The sequence below is a fragment of the Lycorma delicatula genome, chromosome 10 (assembly GCF_047948215.1).
Source record: "Lycorma delicatula isolate Av1 chromosome 10, ASM4794821v1, whole genome shotgun sequence".
NCBI lineage: Eukaryota > Metazoa > Arthropoda > Insecta > Hemiptera > Fulgoridae > Lycorma > Lycorma delicatula.
The window spans coordinates 18,939,004-18,959,708 of NC_134464.1; the positions used below are offsets into that span (position 1 = coordinate 18,939,004).

Here is a 20,705-nt window from a genome sequence, read left to right on the forward strand (position 1 = left end):
ACTGTCGCAAAGAGCACTGGACTCTCAGTAAGTCTGCAGTTAGGCAGCGAAGACGATTTCTGGCAAGTTCAGAACGTTCTGCACTTGAAGGTTATCGCCTTCCACACTTACCAGCTCACTAAGGGGTGGGAACTTAAATCCTTGTGGCACTTAAAAGAACGCCAGCCACCAGGGGTATCTATAACCTGGACTACAAGTTTAGTGTCGCAAAGAGCACGTGTCTTTCAGCAAGGCTGCAGTTAGGAACCGAAGACGATTTCTGGCAAGTTCAGAACGTTCTGCACTTGAAGGTTATCGCCTTCCACACTTACCAGCTCACTAAGGGGTGGGAACTTAAATCCTTGTGGCACTTAAAAGAACACCAGCCACCAGGGATATATATAACCTGGATCACAAGTTTACTGTAAAATAAGTGGCTTTTAGCTACTGTAAAATAATGTAACTTACTGTAAGAAGCGGCGTCTTGTCGAGCGACTTTCTTTCGAGGATGGCAATAAAGGATGTCCTGCCCGAGATTTTGGCTGTATTACCCCGCCTGTTACAGGCGAAATCTATTAGGAACCTACTCCAGTCCTTGATTCAATTCCTCATGGCCTTACTCACCCGATATGGCTAGGCAAACTTTGCGACTGTTGCAGTGGAACGCGCCTTCTGTAGCAGGCAGGACGGCAGAGTCTTCTTCTGGTCGTTGCCGTCTGGCCGATGACCTACAAATTGATGTGATACTGTTAGCAGAATGCCATAAGTGGGATGTTAGATGACTGAGATGCTTGAACGAGAGTAACGACTGCGGTGTCAGCCATAATTCAAAACAACGCAGCAGTGGAGGGGGGCAGGCAGGCTCAGGTCAACTGCAGTTGATCTGAGGCTGAGCAACCGATGCCAGACGGCTGTGAGCGGCCAGCCTTATGGGTGTGCGGCGGGGGGGGGGGGCTCCTCGGAATTGTCGTTCGTCGATGACCCTCCTGGGGACGTCACTCTGGCTATTCTATTCGGTGACAAGAGCGCCCGTGTGATTGTGCAGGAGCTGTGTACATATCATGTGGATTAGGTGTGTCCCCTGCGTGGCTAGAGGCGGAGGTATTTTAGCGGGTGAGAGCCCCACACTTGCCGTCAGAGCGGGCCTGGTGGCGGCTGGCAGAGCTTTTTCCTCCCCTACGGATAAAAAAGCCTTCCATAAAGTTTGGCACGACGGCCTACTAAGTAAATTTGCTCATAGGACGGTTCCTGGCCACCATGTCAAACTAATACGTTCTTACCTTCTGGGAACAGTTTGCAATATGGGTTAGGGCATCCTTATCAACCACCAGGGTGATAATCGCTGGGGTACCCCAGGGGGCAGTCCTTTCGCCGATTTTGTACACTGCTTATACAAACGATATGCCGTTGTGGGAAGGCGTCAACACCGCTTTATACGCCGATGATACGACATATTACTACACATCCGGAAATATGGATTACGCGGTCGAGAGACTCCAACGGCAACTGAATTTCGTGGAGCCGTGGCTTCATATATGGAGAATCAGGGTCAACGAGGAATGGTCCGTCGTCGTGCTATTCACACGCTTCGGCAAGACAGCTGGAAATCTCAGGGGAAAAACATAACCTTAAAACAAAAGTTAAGTTCTGGGAACTCAAGAAAAGTTAACATTCAACTTTTCTTGAAAACATCTGAATCTATAAGCCCATACCATCCTAATTAATATTTTTCAACATTATAAGGTTTTGATTTTTTTGCACGCGCGCGCGCGCGTACGGAAGGGTTAAGAGCGATTTTGCCGCGCTTCATAAAAATTAAATTTTATGATAATTTAATGTGTAGGTTGAAACATGATAGGTTTGTCATATTGTCTTTAACGAGGTCTGTTATATCTTTCTTGCAATATAGAACGTGCCTTCTTTTTATACCTGTTTCAGGTGAACCAGCACTATGTGGAACCAGGCCACGCAATCCCCCCAAACCATACCCGAACACACGTGTGTCTAGTCCTCCAAACATTAGGGCCCCCACGGAAGGCAAATTCCTGTTAGACCGAAAGGCTCTAGCAAAGGACTTAAGAGGACGGACCGAAGGGAAATATTGCCAGGATAGAAAGCAAATACACGCTTAGTCTCCCTGTATCAGCCCTAATCAATTATTTCTCATTGGTGAAAAGGAACGGAACGCAAATACCAAATCCGTCTATAAATAAAATATATAACCGCCACTAAACAAATAATAACCCGCCAGATAAAATAGAAGATAAAGCAGCATGAGACATTTATCCAAGTTCTGCAGTTAGTAGGGAGAAAACAACTCCCGCAATCCTTGCGTTCCATTCCGTTCCGTCCATCATCAACATATTTATAGATTTTTAAATAAGAAAGATATTTTATTTATTTACAGTGTTTAGGTCAAGGCTAACAATACATCTCAACTTAACATCACTAATAAACTATTACCTGCTGTTTAATAAACAAAAAAAATAATAAAATAGCATCTCATGAATTCGTTATTCAATTCATAAACAATGCTAATGATCAGCATTTTTACAATACATTAAACACGGGGGGGGGGGGCACCAGGGATTGACCAACTTGACCCAGATATTTTCTATCATCTGCTGTCTGTCATAAGAGAGCCGCTTGGCAGACTGTTCTCGGGTGTCTAAGCTGGGATGCTTTCTGACTTATTGGAAGGTGGCTTTGGTGAGGGTGCTCTTAAAATCAGGAAAGGATCCGAGTGATGTCAGCAGTTTTCGACTCGTCAGCCTCTTGCCGGTAATTGTCAAGTTGCTAGAAAGGCTGGTTGTGTAACGGCTCTGGGAAAACATCGATATGAACTCGTTTTCAAAATCGAGGCCAGCATGGGTTCTTGAAAGGGGTTAGCACCGAGGATTGCATCTTAAACGCTCTTACCGGGGTGGAAAGCGCCGACTGTAAATATGTTTTGGCAATTTTTATTGACATAGAGGCAGCATTTCCTTCGTTGTGTTGGAGTTTTGTCTTCTATGAATGGAGCAGCGCAATGTTCCCGTAGCCCTGAAGGTCATAGTATGTGACTATTTGTCTGATCGCACGGCTCTGTTTAAGGATGCGCACCTAGTTGTGGAAAAATCCGTCACCAGGGGAAGCCCGCACAGCTCAGTTCTTGGTCCCTTACTGTGGAACCTGGTACTCGACGGATTTTTGGGACTGACATTTGCAATAGGAGTCACGTCCCATGCCTTACTGTTTACTGCAAAAGGAGCCACTGCCTTCTGTTAGTTCACGGTAACACACGACCGCAGCTAGAAGACCGAGCGAAGCGTCTTTTTCAACCGCAGAAAGTTGGATGGACGTTCAAAATTTTAACATTTCTGTGCGCTACACGAAATTTTTGATTATCAAGGATGCAGTCAAATTACCATACAGTCGTAACCCCCGTATTAAGTACAAAGGATGAGTAATCATCCCAACTTCGTATGGGGAAGACACCTAAAATGTAATGTTACTGGTCGTCACACCACCCCCCTCCGTTCGAAGCCCTGAGGGGCTTTACCGGAGGTCGTCTTTGACCCTCTAACTATCAGACTGAGCCAGGCCTCGGTCGGGATTCCACGGATGTAAATGCCTCGGCAGACATTTGCTCAGTAAAATATATCTCAAATTTCGCCTTCACGTAGGATTCATTCGGACATCTTCACATGCAACATAACTTGATTCCCTCAAACTAACTGACCGAAATCGCGGAAGCGCGAACCCCTCGCCTAGTCCAGATTTGACAACACTTTCGTGACTGTGAATGCTTCAGAAAACAAACGAGTTAAAGTGAAATCAGTGCTACCCTCATACCAATCAAAATTATGTCTTATGCATAAATTGTCTGAATTTAGAAATTCAGACCTACACCCAAATAAGTCGGCCAATTTAGGGCACCTAACAAGGGGAACACAACCTCATTCCGGTCCGTGCAGGAGCCGGGTACAAACTCCGCTCCGCCTCCCGGTCAAAGCATGGTATTACCAAATCATGATGAGAACCGCCACCGTCGGAGGGAAGCCACACCCCGGTCGCACGAGTTAACATACCCCGGCGGCGCGGCCACCACCAACCCTACCAGCGGGAGCCACAAATCGAATCACAAACAATACCAATATAACCGTGGCACGATGCCAATGCGCCTACTTCCAACAAATCCAATGCCTAAGCCGGAACACTAGCCACCCGGGATCCTACCACGATCGAGTACCTCGATTAAAGTCCATCTGAAGACCTACATACCTCTAGGGCGCGAAGAAAACCAGCCACTACAGACCACTCCTCGCGAATCATCCAGTTAATATGGAGTTCCAGAAAGGAATGTATTCTCTCAAGTTCCGTAACAGCTCATGAACATTCGACTTCGTATCGGAGACAGTCGTAGAGGACGTCGTCCACTGTATCATCAGTCCCACAATCCGGGCATTGACTCGAAGCCACCAAACAAAACATAGTCAAACTCGCCCAAAAGGCACCATGCCCGGAGAGAAACTATGTGTGATATACCGATTGGGGGAGACCCATTCAATCGCACCTAAATCAGACACTATAGGAAATATACCATGCGAGTAGCGACCTGTGGGGAATTCGTCCCACCTGACCTGCCAAGATGCAAGGCCTCGGTGTTCAATCTCCTGCTTTCATTCTGACGTCAGTAGGTTATTTATATTGGAAGTGAAGCGTTCTTATGCTCATTAGCCAAGTTATCTATTGGTTTGACTCCCGCTGTAACCCAGACTGCCTCCCGCGAGATTGTTCTATAACCACCGCTTATAACAGCCAGCAAGAGGAGCCACTGGTCCCGCAGGTAAATGTGTGCGCAATACCTAAAGGTCATGCGGTGAGCCCAGACAGGCGCAGCATACAGCATAATAGCTTCGCTGACACCTTTGCAAAGGATACGCATGGTACGATAATTCAACCACCAATTGGGATGAATGACTACGAATTCCATAAAAGGCATCAGCGGCTTTCTTGCTACATACTGTAGATATTCCTTGAATCGAAAATTCTCATCAAAGATGAGACCCAGGTATTTTTGGGTCGTAATGTACCAAATGGGGAGACCAGCCATCTGAACCCGGATTTGTTAGGAAGTAGCCAATCGGCTCTTAAGCAACATCATTGTGGTTTTCTCTGGACTGAAAATCATCTTATGTTGGTAACTTCAAAGTAGGAGTGTTTCACAAGCACGAGCAGCTGGGGAACTCGACTTCGTAACACAAATCCCCTTCAATCAGTAGCAGCGCGTCGTCAGCATAAGCGACGGCACGACAACCACATAGCAACCCTAAACGCAACATCGAATTAAATTCTATGAACCAAAGAAATGGACTCAGAACACTGCCTTCAGGACATTCTTTAGTTAAGGTCTTACGAACCTCTGAGCCGCCATCACGCAGGGAGACTGTCCGATGTCTGAAATAACTTTAGAGCACTTCTAATTCATTTCGTGTTCACTTATGCTTCTGCATTTGAAACAGGGCAGAGGGCCATCATAAGTTGTTAATGCTTCGTATATGTTCAGATTGTATTTACATGGACTAGAGGAAGCTATATCCATCACCTTTAGTATGGCATCTTCAGTGCTCTTGCCCAGTATATTAGTTGTCCATTAGCAAATCATCAGTGGCCAATCTAACATTAATACGCAAATATAGGGCCTTCTCAAAAGTCACAAGCGGTGAGTCATTGTGGCGAGAGCCGCATTGTTGGACCGTGTGGGAGTTCTTTGATGCGGTATCTTTGTTCAACTGACATCAGTAGTTTACGTAAGGGAAAAGACTCCTACCCCACTACTGTAGGAAGCTAACCGAGAGACATGGCTGGCTACTGGCCAGATTAAGGCTCCAAGCGCTTTAATGGTGGACAGGTACTTACTGGCATTCAGCAGCCAAGGCGTGGCAGCGAATTGATGTCGTTACAAGATAAATTTAATTATTGATAGTCATATATGTTTTAGTAGTTGATGGGGTGCGCCTACCCATTTTTGTGATATATGACAAGTGGGCGGTGAGACACACGAGTATTGTATGGTACCATGCTTTTAGGTTAGCTCTAGGAGCTAGTTAGGACACTGGTCGCTAAACTGTTTCAAGGCTCAGTAAATGTTTATGGTACAGACATTCGATTTTATGCTTTAGGGTGACCGAATGAGGAGGTGGTGGGTGTAATGCCAAGCAAACGAAATATATTAAACATGTTGCTTAATAATAATAATAGTAATTGTAGTCATAATAAAGGTAAGAAAATAAGAAAAAGAAAGAAATTTGCTCAGTGTAATTTCAACAACCTAATTACATTATCATGTATAACATTGTTCTTAAACTCAAAGTATAAATATCTGAAATCTATATAATTCTGGTAATTTGGGTCATTTTAAATGATAAATGTATTGTTTAAAGTTCAATTTATCAAGTAATCTGTGTCAAGTCTTGATTTCAATGTATCTAGTGTACTTCAATATATCACATAAAAAAATAATGTTTAATGTTATCAGAAAAAATTAAATTGCTTATTTTTTTTGTTGTAGGATCATTATCATTAAATAAACACTAAAATATAAACATAAGAACAGGATTAAAATGTAGGAAAAAAACATACATTACCACAAGCAAAAGAATTATAAACATCAGGATAGATTTAAAGTTCAAGCCTACAAGATTAGTGTGGAATTTACAAGACCTCTTCAACAGAAGATGAAAATATACATTAAAAAACGAAGGATTAAAAAAATTATATATAAAATTAAATAACAAGGGACTGGAAATTGTAGCATTAAAAGAACAAAAAGGGAAAATAATTAGAGAATATGGTCAAACTCAAAAATTAAAAGAGAGCTAGGTTAACAAAATGTTATGCAACAAATAAACTAGCAACCCAAAACTCCTTATTTAAAGATCATAAAAGAATATGATATAAAAAATATGACAGAAGATGATAGGAAAATATAGAAAAAGAAAGATTATTTTTGATTTTTATGAGTATCCAGTAGTTGTAATAAAGTAAAGGAAATTAAGAAGTAAAAAATCTAAAAAACAGAAAGAAGTAAGGGAATGGTGTACCTTGTCTCCTCTGTACTTTTAAATTAGTTGTGGAAGAAGCAATTAAAAAAAAAACCTAAAGAAAAATATAGGGCATAAAAACTGTAAAATGTTTAAGATACACAGATGACATTATCTTAGCTGAAACTGGGAATCGATTAGATGAAATGACGAATTATGGACAGATTGCAGGACAGCAATTCAATTTTGAAATTAAACAGATTAAAAATGGTAACAAAATTGAGGATTACACAATGAGGCAAGGGTACCCAGCATACCAGTTAAAAAATTTTGTTTTTAGGTAATAAATTTACAAATGATAGATTGATGAAGAAAGAACCTAAAACGTGGATTCAAGTATTAAAAAGACTTAAAATTATTTATACAGAGTGTAGCATAATATGACAGTCAATGAAGTATGATTATCAAAGCCATAAAAACAAAAGGTAGAGGTTTTGAGATTTGAGGTTACAAAAGAATGTTAAAAATTTAGTCTGTAGTATATGAAATGGTAAGGTTTTGAGATAAATTGTTGAAGAGAGAGGTTTACGGAAAAATTTTGTAAAAAGTACTTAACTGACACGTATTAAGATATTCAAAATCAGATAAGTAGAAGCAAGGATTTTTAATTTATGAAAAACATAATTTCATGTTGTAGGAAGAAGAAAAAGAAGTGTTTGGGCTAATAGATAGACACAGAATAGAAACTAATGGAGAACTGCAGTAACCGATCTAAGGATTGGGAAGATTTCATTATCTGTAACATTTTTTTATGGAATAAGTTAGATAATATGACATCATTAATACCCATATGTGGATGTAGTAGAAGATGAAGAAAGATGAGCTCTAATTCAGATAAAAGTCTACTTTGTTCTCTATTACATTTCTGCTTTTACATAAAACTGCCATATGAACTAATAAAAAAATTTTAAAATACATTGAAGGAGAAAAAATAAAAAAGTTAAGCATCATCGGTAATATTGTTCTTTTGTCAAAGACCAAAAGGGATTCAAAAGAAGTAGAAAAGGGCATGGATTAACTGCTTGGATGGAAATTCATTTTGAAAATAAAAAGAAAAAACCGAGTAGTATAATAAAGAATTAAATATTCATGAGTGGAACACAACATATCACAAATTTTTGTTGTTTAAGTCATAAATTTATAATGGATAGACAAAATAAGGTAGATGACTGCACAGACGAGGAGAGTTTTCATGTAGAAAAATAAATCTTGTTATATCAACTGTGGATCTAATAATTTTTGAAAGTATTTATGGTGATAGTAACGATTAATGACAGCAATACAACAATAATAAAAAAAGCGTAGAAAAGAATAAAGGCTTTAGAAACATGGTACTGCAGAGAAATAGATCCTGGAAATTTGTGTCAGCCTCTTTTAGAAAAACTAACTAGGTTGGTGGGTCATATAGTAAGACATCTATCTAGTTTTAGTTAATTTGATAATGTAGAGAAGTGTATAAAGTAAAAACTGCAGATGAAGGTAAAGAATTATATAAAACAGAAATCTGAGGACGTAGGATATAGTAAATAAATCAAGATAAAAAGATTCGCACAGAACAGAAAGGAATTGAGAATTGCATTAAACCAGCCAAGAAATGGACAAATACTCATACATCGTACTGCAATAATACTTTATGTAAGTATAGACAATCATACAGAATTATAAGTATTTATTCTTAAAATAACAAAATACATTTAAGTTGTAAAAGTATGTATTTCAGGGCAGTGATTAACTATGCGTTTCCATGAGAGAGGTTATTAGATTGATGTCTTGCTGAAATAGTTGCGTTTTAATATTGCTCATTCTCAGTCTTGTCTCTTAATTATTATTTGATGTAGATTTCTATATCTTCATGATTAATCCAGGTAATAACACAGCTAATATGGACTTCCTTTACTCAAATGTGGAAGAATAAATTATTGTCATTGCCTCAAAGATTTGCCGCTTCTGCTTACTTTGCTAACCATCTATTTTTTTACCTATTGCAATGTTTTTGTCATTTGTTTATATTTCCATGTGAAAGTGACATACTTAGTGTATTTACTAAATATCAAGGTACAGTCATTGTTTTACTTAATTTCTGTAAAATCTTGTTGAAGTTTGTTCAAAGACATTATATTTATCATCCTATAGATTACTTAAAATTTTCCTATCTCTTTTTCAGATCAAAAATATCCTTCTGGATGGCATCGCAAGTAATGAAGTGAGTTGCCTGTTACAACACAAATTGATTTGCCTTAGCTGAAGATTTTTTACCTTAAAAGCCATTCATCTATGTTTTATTCTAATTTGCAGACAAGTTCAGATTGAAAACATTATTCTTTTCTTTTTTAGTGTGAAAACAATTCATTAATTATTTTCATTCTTCTGAAGTGTAACGTAGATGATTTCACAAAATTCTAATTATCGCTCAATCTAGTAATTAAACCTGAATATTCTTTTGACCTTCAGAAAACACCATTCAATGGCTAGCCGACATCAAAGCTTTCAAAGCTTACTGAAAAAAAATTTTCATAAAGATATGTCAGTCATTCTTATACTTTGAGAATTGAAATTTATATATTAGACATATCAACTGTTATTGTTTGTATTTGTGATAAGGTGTTCCTTTTATCTCATATGTCAGGTTTTTATAGACTTCAGTATAACATGTTAATAAGGGCAAACATTGTTTTTTTAATTTTTAGTCGTGAATAAGATGGAAAACCACCAAATATAACCTGATGGTCAAACAACATTTAAAATGTCTCAGAGAATACCAACGAGAAATTGAAGGGTTTGAAGTAAGGCCAAATTTAAATACCATTAGCCGTATAAAATAAACTGGTTCCAATAGTTCATCAGTGTTAACATTTATTTTTAAAAAATCATCTAATCTGCTTAATACAACTGATTTAATTAAAAATATTACAGAACTATTAATTTGAATTTTTAAATAGTATGAAATTGTATCATGAAATTTTATTTGTCCAATTCATTTGAATTTGACAAAAACATGTCTAAAATCTACTTCTGTAATATGCAACACAGTAATGATTTTCACATTTCATTGTGATGGGAGAAACTGATAATTTTTTTTTGGGAGAAACTGATAATTTTTTTTTTTTATTGGGAAAAGGAGAACAACTATTTAAATCATTAAAAGCAATATTCTTCTGATATTTTTGGGCTAGTATGTTCAGTGTGGGTTTAAGGCCGATGAAATACTTTTCATATGACATGCATTTTATTCTTTTCAATATTTACCATAATAATTTCCAATGATTGGTTTTCACAGTATCCACATCTTCAATTGGTATTAAATTCTATATCTCTTACATTAAAACATATTATTTTAATAATTTGAAAGGTGATAACTAAAAATCTGAGGGTGATGAGAAAAATCCAAAAATTTGTTTTTAAGATTCAAAAAATACATTCTAATTGACCTACTTTTTCTCAAATTTTTTTTTTGTTCTGTCATGTTAAATGAATTATAAATTATTAAGTTATTCTGTTTTATTTTGAAAAATTGATAAATAATAATTTTTTTATGATAAGGGGGAAATATGAAAATTTGTTTTGTCTAAATAGTAAAGAAACTTATTTAAAACTAATTATACATCAGAAACAAGTTGAACATAAATCTATCACAAACACACTGACAAAATATTAAAAGGAAAAGTTAAAATAGAACCACTTATTTAAAAAACATTACGTTTAACATTATGATCAAACTTTGTAAATCACCTATTACAGGTTCAAAACTAATGAACAAAGATATTAATCAAAACAGGATACTGAACATATAGCGGGTTATTGTTAATTGCAAATATGATGGAACAGATTGGAAATTAAAAATGCACTAAATCTGACAAATACAACATATTATACAAACTGACATAACGCACTAAATAAACTATTTTATTACATATTAAGGGGTTTCCAGACCACTTTTAAGATAGGTAACATCATAACAGTGGTGACTTTTATTTAACTTTATAGACTTTTATTTTTATTATTTAAATTCATTTTATCACCTTCTATGATTTATTTCTATGAAAATTATTCTATGATTTAATTTTTGTTTAAAGTTCACTAAGCTCAAAAAAGGAACTAAGTAATGTCAACATGCAAATTCTGTATTTATTATCAACAGAATTATTAATTATTATTTACTTCACATTCCCAGTTGTAAATTTTCAGCTCTTTATTTTCCACAAAAATAAGTTTTTTTAAGTGTAGATACAACACATATAATGTTTTTAAACAAGTGGTTCTGTTTTAACTTTTCCTTTTAATATTTTGTCAGTGTGTTTGTGATAGATTTATGTTCAACATGTTTCTGAAATTGAATTTGTTTGATTTGTACTGTCCCTTAATAAATTACAAGTAGAGTTGTTACTCTTTTGATAATTACTCTTAATCATCCAGTTTTGTATTTATCAATGCAAGAGAGTTCCAAATTGAATGAGATTATTTTATGTCAGTAAAGTGATATTAATTTTTGATTAAGATAAATGTTCTTTTTTTTAAATTAGATTTTTGTTATTTTTTCTTTTGTGATCCCTAGTTCTAATCTTGCCAAGACCTAGCATCCTTTTATCTATCATTTAAATCTGTCATTTATTGTTGAGTTTGTGTGCAGTATGTCAGGATATCATAGTACAGTATTTTATTAAAAGTTTTATCTTAAATTTTTTTTTTTTTTTTTTTTACAGGATTTGAAGGGTTTACGATATTGAAGATGTAACAATTAAAATTTAGCAAATTTTATTTTTTAAAAGCTAATAAAATATAAATAATATACAGTGAATGTATCGCCAGTAAATTTCTTTTACTATGTATATGCCTTTAATACTGCAGCATAATACAGACATCAAATATTGTAAGCTGTTCTGACCAAGGTTTTACCACGGTTTCCCTTGGTCCAATAGGGTAAATGCCAGAACAGTTAGTTTTACTTTCCGTGGCTTAAGTAAACTTTATTTGAAACAATAAAATATTAAATACTTAACCAATTATTTTTTGTGTATTTGATTGCCTTTATCCACATCTGTTGTTAATGTATTACTGTTCTATATATATATATATATATATATATATATATATATATATATGGCTGTTGTTTTTATAGAAAAATTAACTTAAATTATTGTCAGACTGATATAAAATCTTTATAATAAACTATGATGCTGCTCTGATAAAATTTTTACCTTGGTTTCCCCTTGAACTATCCAGCTAAATGATGGCAGAATTCCTTTTTTATCAATGTAGTAATATATTAGAAAAATGAATTTAAATTATGATGCTGGAAAATATATAGCTATATAATATGTATAATTAAATATAAATTTTGTGATGTTGCTGTTATTATTATTTTACATTACTCTTATTATTGTTTATTATTATTATATTTTTGTTAATTTTTATAATCAAGGTTTTACCATGGTTTCCTTGATCTATCCAGCCAAATGCTGGCACAGTTCCTTTTTTAACCATGAAGTAGTACATCTACGCACTTTGAATGTGATGTGTATAATGTATTATTAAATACAAATTAGAAGAAAAGGTTTATTAATCTATATTTATTGGAACAAATACTAGAATACAAATGTCTACTTATCATTTTCACAACTACCGTCTGATGAGTCCACTTGTATCCTGTTTATGCCACATTCAAATTTATTGGAGTATTCTGTTATTTTATTTATAGAGTTAATACTTTGTTCCAATTTGTGAGTTTAAAAAATTTTTCATATAATTTACCTTCTAATAAAACTTATTTTCTAATAAAATTTGTTTTGACATGATCATAAAAAAAAAATGCTCTTTACTTTCATTTTAAATGTCCCTAATGAGGTAATGAGTTATTATTGCCTATTTAAACAAATTAAATCATTTAAATCAGTGATTCTCTACTTTTTTATCTCCACAATACTCAATGAAACCTGAACATGCATTTATATACTGATGGGTATGAACATGCATTTATATACTGTATAGACATGAGCAAATTACAGGTTGTAACTTTACGTATACATGCTGCTTGTAATTTGGTCGGCTTGCATAATATTCACTGTGAGAGCATCATCATCTTTGAACATGCATATGATACACTTGAACACGCTGTGCTCTCAGCAGTACAAAAGAGGTGCAAGGTATTGCAGAATGTCAGTTTAGTTTCAAATGCAAAGCGTGCATCTAAATTGATAAACAGAAGCACCAATTGCTTAAGGTTGCCCCAAAAATGACTAAAATCTGGTTTGCCATTTATTAAAAGTTTACATAGTCCTAAATCTTCAGCTAACAAGACCATGTATGTTCATATGAACAGCCTCTGCATGTTCATATGAACCAGCACAACCATGTTACAGTTTTATAGTCAACTTTGTGTTTTAGAAGTTATATAAGAATTTGTAATTAACAGGATTAAAGTAAAAAAAACCTATTAATTTAAAGTAAATTAAAGTTTTTTATTAAAAAAAAATTTACAAGTTACAAATTTGGAAGAATTTCACAACAAATTTTTATATCACAGATATATTACAATAAGTAAATATGTATTATGCTTTTGTAGAGTCAAGGTTAAGCTCACCAGGCTGGTGTAATGGTTAACTCATGATTGCAAATCAACTGATGTTCTGATGTCACTTTGTTACTTTTATACAAATTTGAATGCTAGATCTTGGATACTGGTGGTGTTCTTTGGTTGTTGGATTTCAATTAAGCACACATCTCAGAAACTGTCGACCTGAGACTGTACAGGACTACACTTCATTTACATTCATACATATCATCCTCTGAAGTAATACCTTACAGTGGTTCCGGAGGCTAAACAGAAAGAAAGAGAGTAAAGTGTAAGTTGAAATTAGAAACGAAAAAGAGGAATTAAGTATAAGCTCACTTGCATAAAACAAAACAGTGCATAGTATAACCAAGACATAGTTGTAATATAATGGTTTAAGGATTGTGATGATGTTCTAGTAAATTCAACAAAGAATTTCTACCATCACAGTATGGGCTACTATATTATCGTGTAAGGAAATCAGGTGCTGAAAGTTTTGGTAATTGATAAGAAAGTGCCCCTTTTGAAGAAGTTCCAGGTCAGTAAATTACTTTTTTGAGTAAGTTTGTGAGATTTAACGGCCTCACAACTAATATTGAGTTTATTTATCGCTGTATTATACTTTTATAGAGTCAAGGTTAAAATATGGGCTGATAATGTTGGGATGAGCTTACTACAGTGTTTTTGACTTCTACTTGTACTAAACCCTCTTGACTTCTACGTGTAGGGCCATTTGAAACATATTGTTTATTCAACTCCAGTACTCCTAAAATGGATTTCAAGAAATTACGAATTATCCCGGAATTTTTGAACAATTAAGACCACCTCTCGGACGCCTGGGAAGCGTTGGGTGGGGGAAACACTTGACATACATTGGGTGGGGGAATGCCTGAGAGGCATTGGGTGGGGAAAACGCCTAAGTGGCGTTGGGTGGGGGAAGCAGCTAGTCCAAGTTCCCTTAATGTGCAGTATGGGAGGGGGAACGCCGCAGATAGGTCACCATTCTCAATCTTCGAGCGATCTCAAAATTCCAAGTACGTAAGAATTATTTGCAATGTATATATTATATCTAGACTTACCTATCATTATTTTTATTACTGAATATATCTTCAAATTTCATCTGCTAAAAAGGTTTTTATCTAATATGTTGGTACAACTTTAAACCTGGTAAGACCACACTGATGCACCAATTTTACCAAAATCACTTTCTACATGTGCGAATATGGAAATGATGGAAAAAGCCTAAAAAAATGTATATCTCTATGAAGCAGTATGCTGGAATGTAGAATAACAATCGTTGGTAATGAATGGTCAGAAGCTACTTAGAAAAAAAAAATTTTAATATTTTTTGATTTTCTTAAGCTAAGACGTATCTGTATATTAAAGAATATCAACTTTAAAATAAATTTAAATTCAAATCATCTCACATTTAGAGTTTGATTAGTACCTGAAAAACTAAAACAAGTGATTTTGGAAAAATTAATGATAATAATTTTTCATGAAAATGTTACAAAAGGATAGATTTAAATGAAAAGTTAAATGTTAACCACTATACTGTAATTTCTCAACGTTTTACTAATTCCGTCTTATTTGTTTCTATTTTAGACATCGTTATGAACTTATATATTATATGGGTAAATCTTATATATTATATGTGTAAATTACTTTAATATCGTATTCAGTATCATTATATATATTTGTAAGTTTAAGAAAATGTTTAGTTACATTGCATTACAATTAATTCAGTTGAAAAAACAGTATTTAATTATTTGAATAAACATAAATAAAAAAGAAAAGTTGCAGTTAAGTTTCGATGGTATTTCAACATTCAAATATATATAATTTATTTATAAATCATTTTAAAAATGTCATGGAAAATAGATTTAAGAAAATTATTACTTTATTAACCGCTTTGGATACATAAAAGAACTAATTAATATATAATATAGTATTGTTATAGAAAAAATAAACATTCGTGTTAATTATTAAAATTCATTTAATTGTATCAGTTTAATTTTTTTTATGAAAGAGTAATATCTATGGTCATTAGCCTGGTGAAATTTGGTAGCGTATGAAAAAACGTCATACCTGTTCCGGATTCCAACCCAAGAAAAAATTATATTAATATCGAGTAATTTAAATATCTAAAAATTAAATATGTAAATAATGATTCGTTTATATAACTTTAATATCAAGTTTTTAATATTCAGTACTAGCAAACATTTGTAATATCTCAGTAGTGTTTTGCTGTAATATTTTCCCTTTCAGCTTTTATAAATATATATATTTTTAATTTAAACTTTTCAATTAATACTAAGATATTAAAACTAATCAGTGTATTTTAATTTCTTCAGAGAAACAGGATCCAAAATTTTGACTGATCCGAAGAATGCGAGTTTCAAAATAGTCGGTCTTATCTTAAAAATAGTAGTTATGCCTGGTTAATCATCCTTCGTACAGGTAAAAACGTATTTTGACCGGTTCTTAGTGTTACACAAGTACCAATAGGAGATGACACATTTAAACAATTTTTTTTTGTTTTATGTTTTATTAGCCAAATAATTGGAGGAAGATGCAACATATTTTTACCTTTCTTCGTCCCTTTTAAGGTCGAATTTCGAAAACTCTAGAAATCTGTTATTAGTTATTCACTTGAAGATTACACACACCAAAACTCCAATCGATTTACGACTGAAAGAAAAATCTAAAAAATTATAATACGGACCCAAATATTTATTTATAAAAGTTTATTCCGCAGAAGTTTTTACAATAATTAATTTTTAAAACAAATTGGAAATAAATTTTAATTTTTAAATATTCTCAGTATTTTATCTATATGTAAAAAAATACATCTTACAAACACTAAAAGTAATATCAATTATTAAAATTATTGTTAACTTACTTTACTTTTCTATGAAATAATAGAATTTTTTAAAATAATATATATATATATATATATATGTATATGTATACATATAAAGTGTGTGTGTGTATATATACATATAGTGTGTATGTGTGTGTACGTGTGTGCAGAATAATGTGATCTGCTCACTTTCATTATGAATCCCTACAATTCACAGCTCGGTGACCCTCCTTACCCCATAAACAACATGCTATCCGGTCCTCACACTGGGTATGCCAATAGTCCGACTTGCCACAATTGAAACATACCATGGTTCTGTCCACACCCTTGCAGCCCGCAGACACATGCCCTTGACTCCAACATCTATAACATCTCTCGATGGGTTCTGTTATCAACGCACGACAATGGACCATCCTACTCGCAATATTTGGTCAGTTAGCTTCTACGCCGCCCTGTAGATTGTTATAATAGTGACATTTTTAGTATCGCCAGACGCCTATCAAACTGATGCAATCTTAAAATCCTCTTCGCCTCCTATGACTTGCGCTACCGCATCCGACACTTCCTGTTCCGTCGTATCAATGACTACATCCTTCAGTTGGACCACCATCCTCCGGTTGTTCTTCGACATCAAATCAATTTGAAGGTCTGCCATTTTATTTCGGAGGACCGTTCTGAACTCCTCCGCTTTTTCTGCGCCCTTGACTCTTATTCGTAGCTCATCGTTATTACCTTTGCGCAAAGACAACATTTCTCCAACTTCTTCTCTATTTACTGTTTGCTTCAGAGTTGTCTTAAAAGAATCAGCGTGTCTTATCCGCTGCCTTCACTACAACGGTTCTGCTATCGGAAACCACCGGTGTCGTTCTCTCGATAACTGGCCGCAGTTGTTTCTGTTGCTTGGCGTCTGTCTCTGAGGTCGTCACCTTCACATGCCCGTCTTCCTTTCTGTATAAATATAATATTTTCTTAATATATGCACCCATCTTCTCGCCAGGGAGAACAAATACTGATTCTGGTGAACCCTCCTTAATTCTTTTCAGTGATTTCAATATCAAATTCAGCGACTTGACCTCATCTTCCACCGAATCATAATAAATCGTAGATCTACATCTCTGAACGAACTCAATGTCCCCACTCATCATTGTTGATACTTCTTTCGCAATATCAGCCGGCTTAATATCTACTCTTCTTTGTCTGTCTGCACCCAACTGCCTGCCTGCTAAGTCACGAATATAGCAAATGTCTTCTTCATGATGTGGCAATTTACCAGTTTGAATAGCTTTCTGAAATATCGTTGACGGTCATTTCATTCTCGTAAGACTGATGAGTTCCTCATCTGTTACATCTTCTTGCAGGATGTTATTCATGTCTCTTTCTCTAGGAATATTGGTTTGCGTCTCTTGAGTTATCACCGTCAACGCCCTCAATCCAACTCGAATAGTGTCTAATTCTTTCTCATGTTTCCATAAGTATTTGGACAGCCCAGCACCATAATTCTGTTTCAGCCTGCAGACCGCACACGCCAACTCCCTTGTCAGGTCTTCCAGCGATCCCGGAAGAGGGTCTTTCTCTTCTGACGACAATTTCCTCGAATGTTTTGTGCCCTTCACATCTACCTTCTTGGATTTTAGCATATCCCCTCTTCTTTTCAACGTGTACATTAATATGTTCTTAAGTAATGTTCATTAACGCCTTATAAATTATGATTTTCTTTTTCCAGTTATTTCTTATTGTTTTTATCTTTATCTATTTAATATTATTTCATGCCTTTGTATTTTAAATAATTAATAAGGACTTTAATAACATCTATTTTTTTTAAATTTCATTTGATGCTGCTCTATTCAAAATTCTAAAACATTTTCCCTTGATCCATTCAGCCCCTTTTTTATATCCATTAAGTGGCAATTTATATATTCCATACTCGATGTGTATTATGCATTATTACGTATAGATTTATTTTTTTAATTTATACTATTCTCTAATTAAAGTGGTAAATTAGTTTAAACGCCTACATAGACAGTCAGTTAATCACTGCTCTTAATTAATTACAGTCACTGTTTCTTTCTTTTCGTCGAAAAAATGTTAGGAAATCTTAATCGTCCATTTGTGAAGTATGTAGATCACGTTAACTGCTTTTGATGGAATCTTCCACGATATCGTATCGTATATTATTTGCTCCTATACATCATTACTTTCTTTCTCTGTTCAGGCTTTTCGTTCTCTCATCATTATTTTAAAGACATCCATTTCTTTTTTTTTAAATTGATCGTACCCTGTGTTTTAGTTGTAATTATTTTTACATTTAAAATACTAATATCATAATTATAACACAAGAAATTTTACAAATATATTTATTGAAGCCTATATTTGTGTTCTATAAACTTTTAACGGTTGCAGAAGACCTAATATGAGTTATAAGTCGCTTCCATAAATTACATAGCCATGTTTATAAGAATAAGAAGCATCCCGTGCTAGATTTAAAGGGTAAATGAGAAGTAAAGTGGTTTCCCGTAGCCTATATCAGTTAACTTATTGTTGTATATTAATATGCAAAGTCGACCATTCGTTCTCCACAAGGAATACAGCGTATAGTGAACATTATTCTCGGAAAAAAACTTACCGGTGTTTCTTATACCTTATATTGTTTTATAAATACATCACGGTCACAAAGATCCGTAGAACGACATTATTTCATAATAAACTGTTGTCTTATGCAGTGTGAAATTTCATGAAGTAATTATACTATGCTATTGTTTATAGTAATAGAATTTGTTTTTATATATAATAAAAAGGCTGTAGGATAAAGGAGTTTTTAATTGAAAAGTGTTTTTATTTCACTGGAAAATTCTTTTTCATTACTTATCACAAATAAATAAGTTAGGTAATTGTACGAGTGTGGCTGAAATGTAATAAATATTTTCTTATAAATAAATACGGCATAAAAGTACATTTTATTTGCTTCAAAAACTTAAATTTATTTTTCTACACGGTCGCTATTTACGGCTCCATCTTACAACGGTGAACCAGTTTTCTCATTCATGACATGAAGAGTCATGACAGTCTTTCCTTGATATACAAACCTCATTGCAACCTTCCGTGGTGTATCCCTCTTTAATCGGGGAAAAAAGTGAAAATTTCACGGCGCTTAAATCCGATTAATATGGAAAATGTAGATTAGATTTAAAATTCACAAAAGATTCATTGTGATTTTTATGAGCAGCGCAAACTGATTTTACGGTAGCCCAATCGTGTAATAACATCTATTTGTTCTTTCGATACGCTTTGCATTGTTGTGTGATGCGATGTTGGCTTTGTTATCCCGTCAAATTAAATTTATGGATTTAGAAAAAATTCTTTCTTTTTACGGTTGACAGAATTACATTATTTAAATCTGCTAGTTCATTGTAGTTAATAATTGCTTTTCAATTGATAATTTATGAAACTAATATATTTGTTTAAAATTTAGTGAATATTTTCGTTATGACTACTACGCTCTCTATTTTTTCTTTTCTTTTTTTTTAAAATTTTTTATTTTCGATATTAAGACTGATATAGGTGATTTTTTTCTTTTGTTTGTGAGATATGTTTTTCTTTTACATTTATTGGTCATTTTACGTTTAACTGCGAATCTGTATATATTTTTTGTAGTTATTTTATTTTGTTGGCGATTTACGTCTGGAAAAAATTTATCAAATATTTTTTAATTTAAACTTTGATTCAGAAAGAAATGAGTATGTGTAATATTTACTTTTCCCAAGTTCATTTACAAGATGGCCTCCATGGCGCGAGTGGGGGTAGCGTGTCTCGGCCTTTCTAGAGGTCCCGGGTTCGAATCCCGGTCAAGAATGGCATTTTCACTCGCGCTACAAATCAGTCATCTCATCCTCTAAAGCAGTACTTGATAACAAAGCGTATTCGGACATGTTTGTATGACCATTTCCCTTATTCAAGCTCTAGAATCAGTTCCCAAATTGGTTTTCTTTCCTGCTGAATTCCTGTATATACCGGGTGTCCCACGAAGAAAGAGAGAAACTTTCAGAACATGTTTTACTGGTTAAAATAATGTTCACATAGGTCTGGAAACGCTTTGTTTTCGAGTTACAGCTAGCGAAAGATTTCGCCCGGATTTTAGCTCTTCTAAAAGAAGAAGCTCCACTGTAATTTTTGGGACCCGTAACATGTGAAACTTTTTTCACGTGCAACCATTGTCGTATTGAATAAATTTGAA

The 20,705-nt window shown here is 34.4% G+C and overlaps 1 protein-coding gene across 5 annotated transcripts in view; it reads left to right on the forward strand.

Annotated features, from left to right (window-relative positions):
• Positions 1-20,705, forward strand: part of LOC142330830 (pH-sensitive chloride channel 2-like) — a 120,330-nt gene that overhangs the window by 68,807 nt on the left and 30,818 nt on the right. Inside the window, exons 1-2 of one of the 5 annotated variants that reach the window (XR_012757844.1) lie at positions 14,588-14,645; positions 15,966-16,071. The exons of 1 other annotated variant lie outside the window; for it this stretch is intronic. Coding sequence is in view for 1 of the 4 variants with exons in the window: in XM_075376274.1 (XP_075232389.1) it covers positions 9,052-9,053 (2 nt within the window). In the remaining 3 variants the exon portion in view is untranslated. 3 more of the 5 variants (XM_075376274.1, XR_012757843.1, XR_012757845.1) reach the window with 3 other exon arrangements.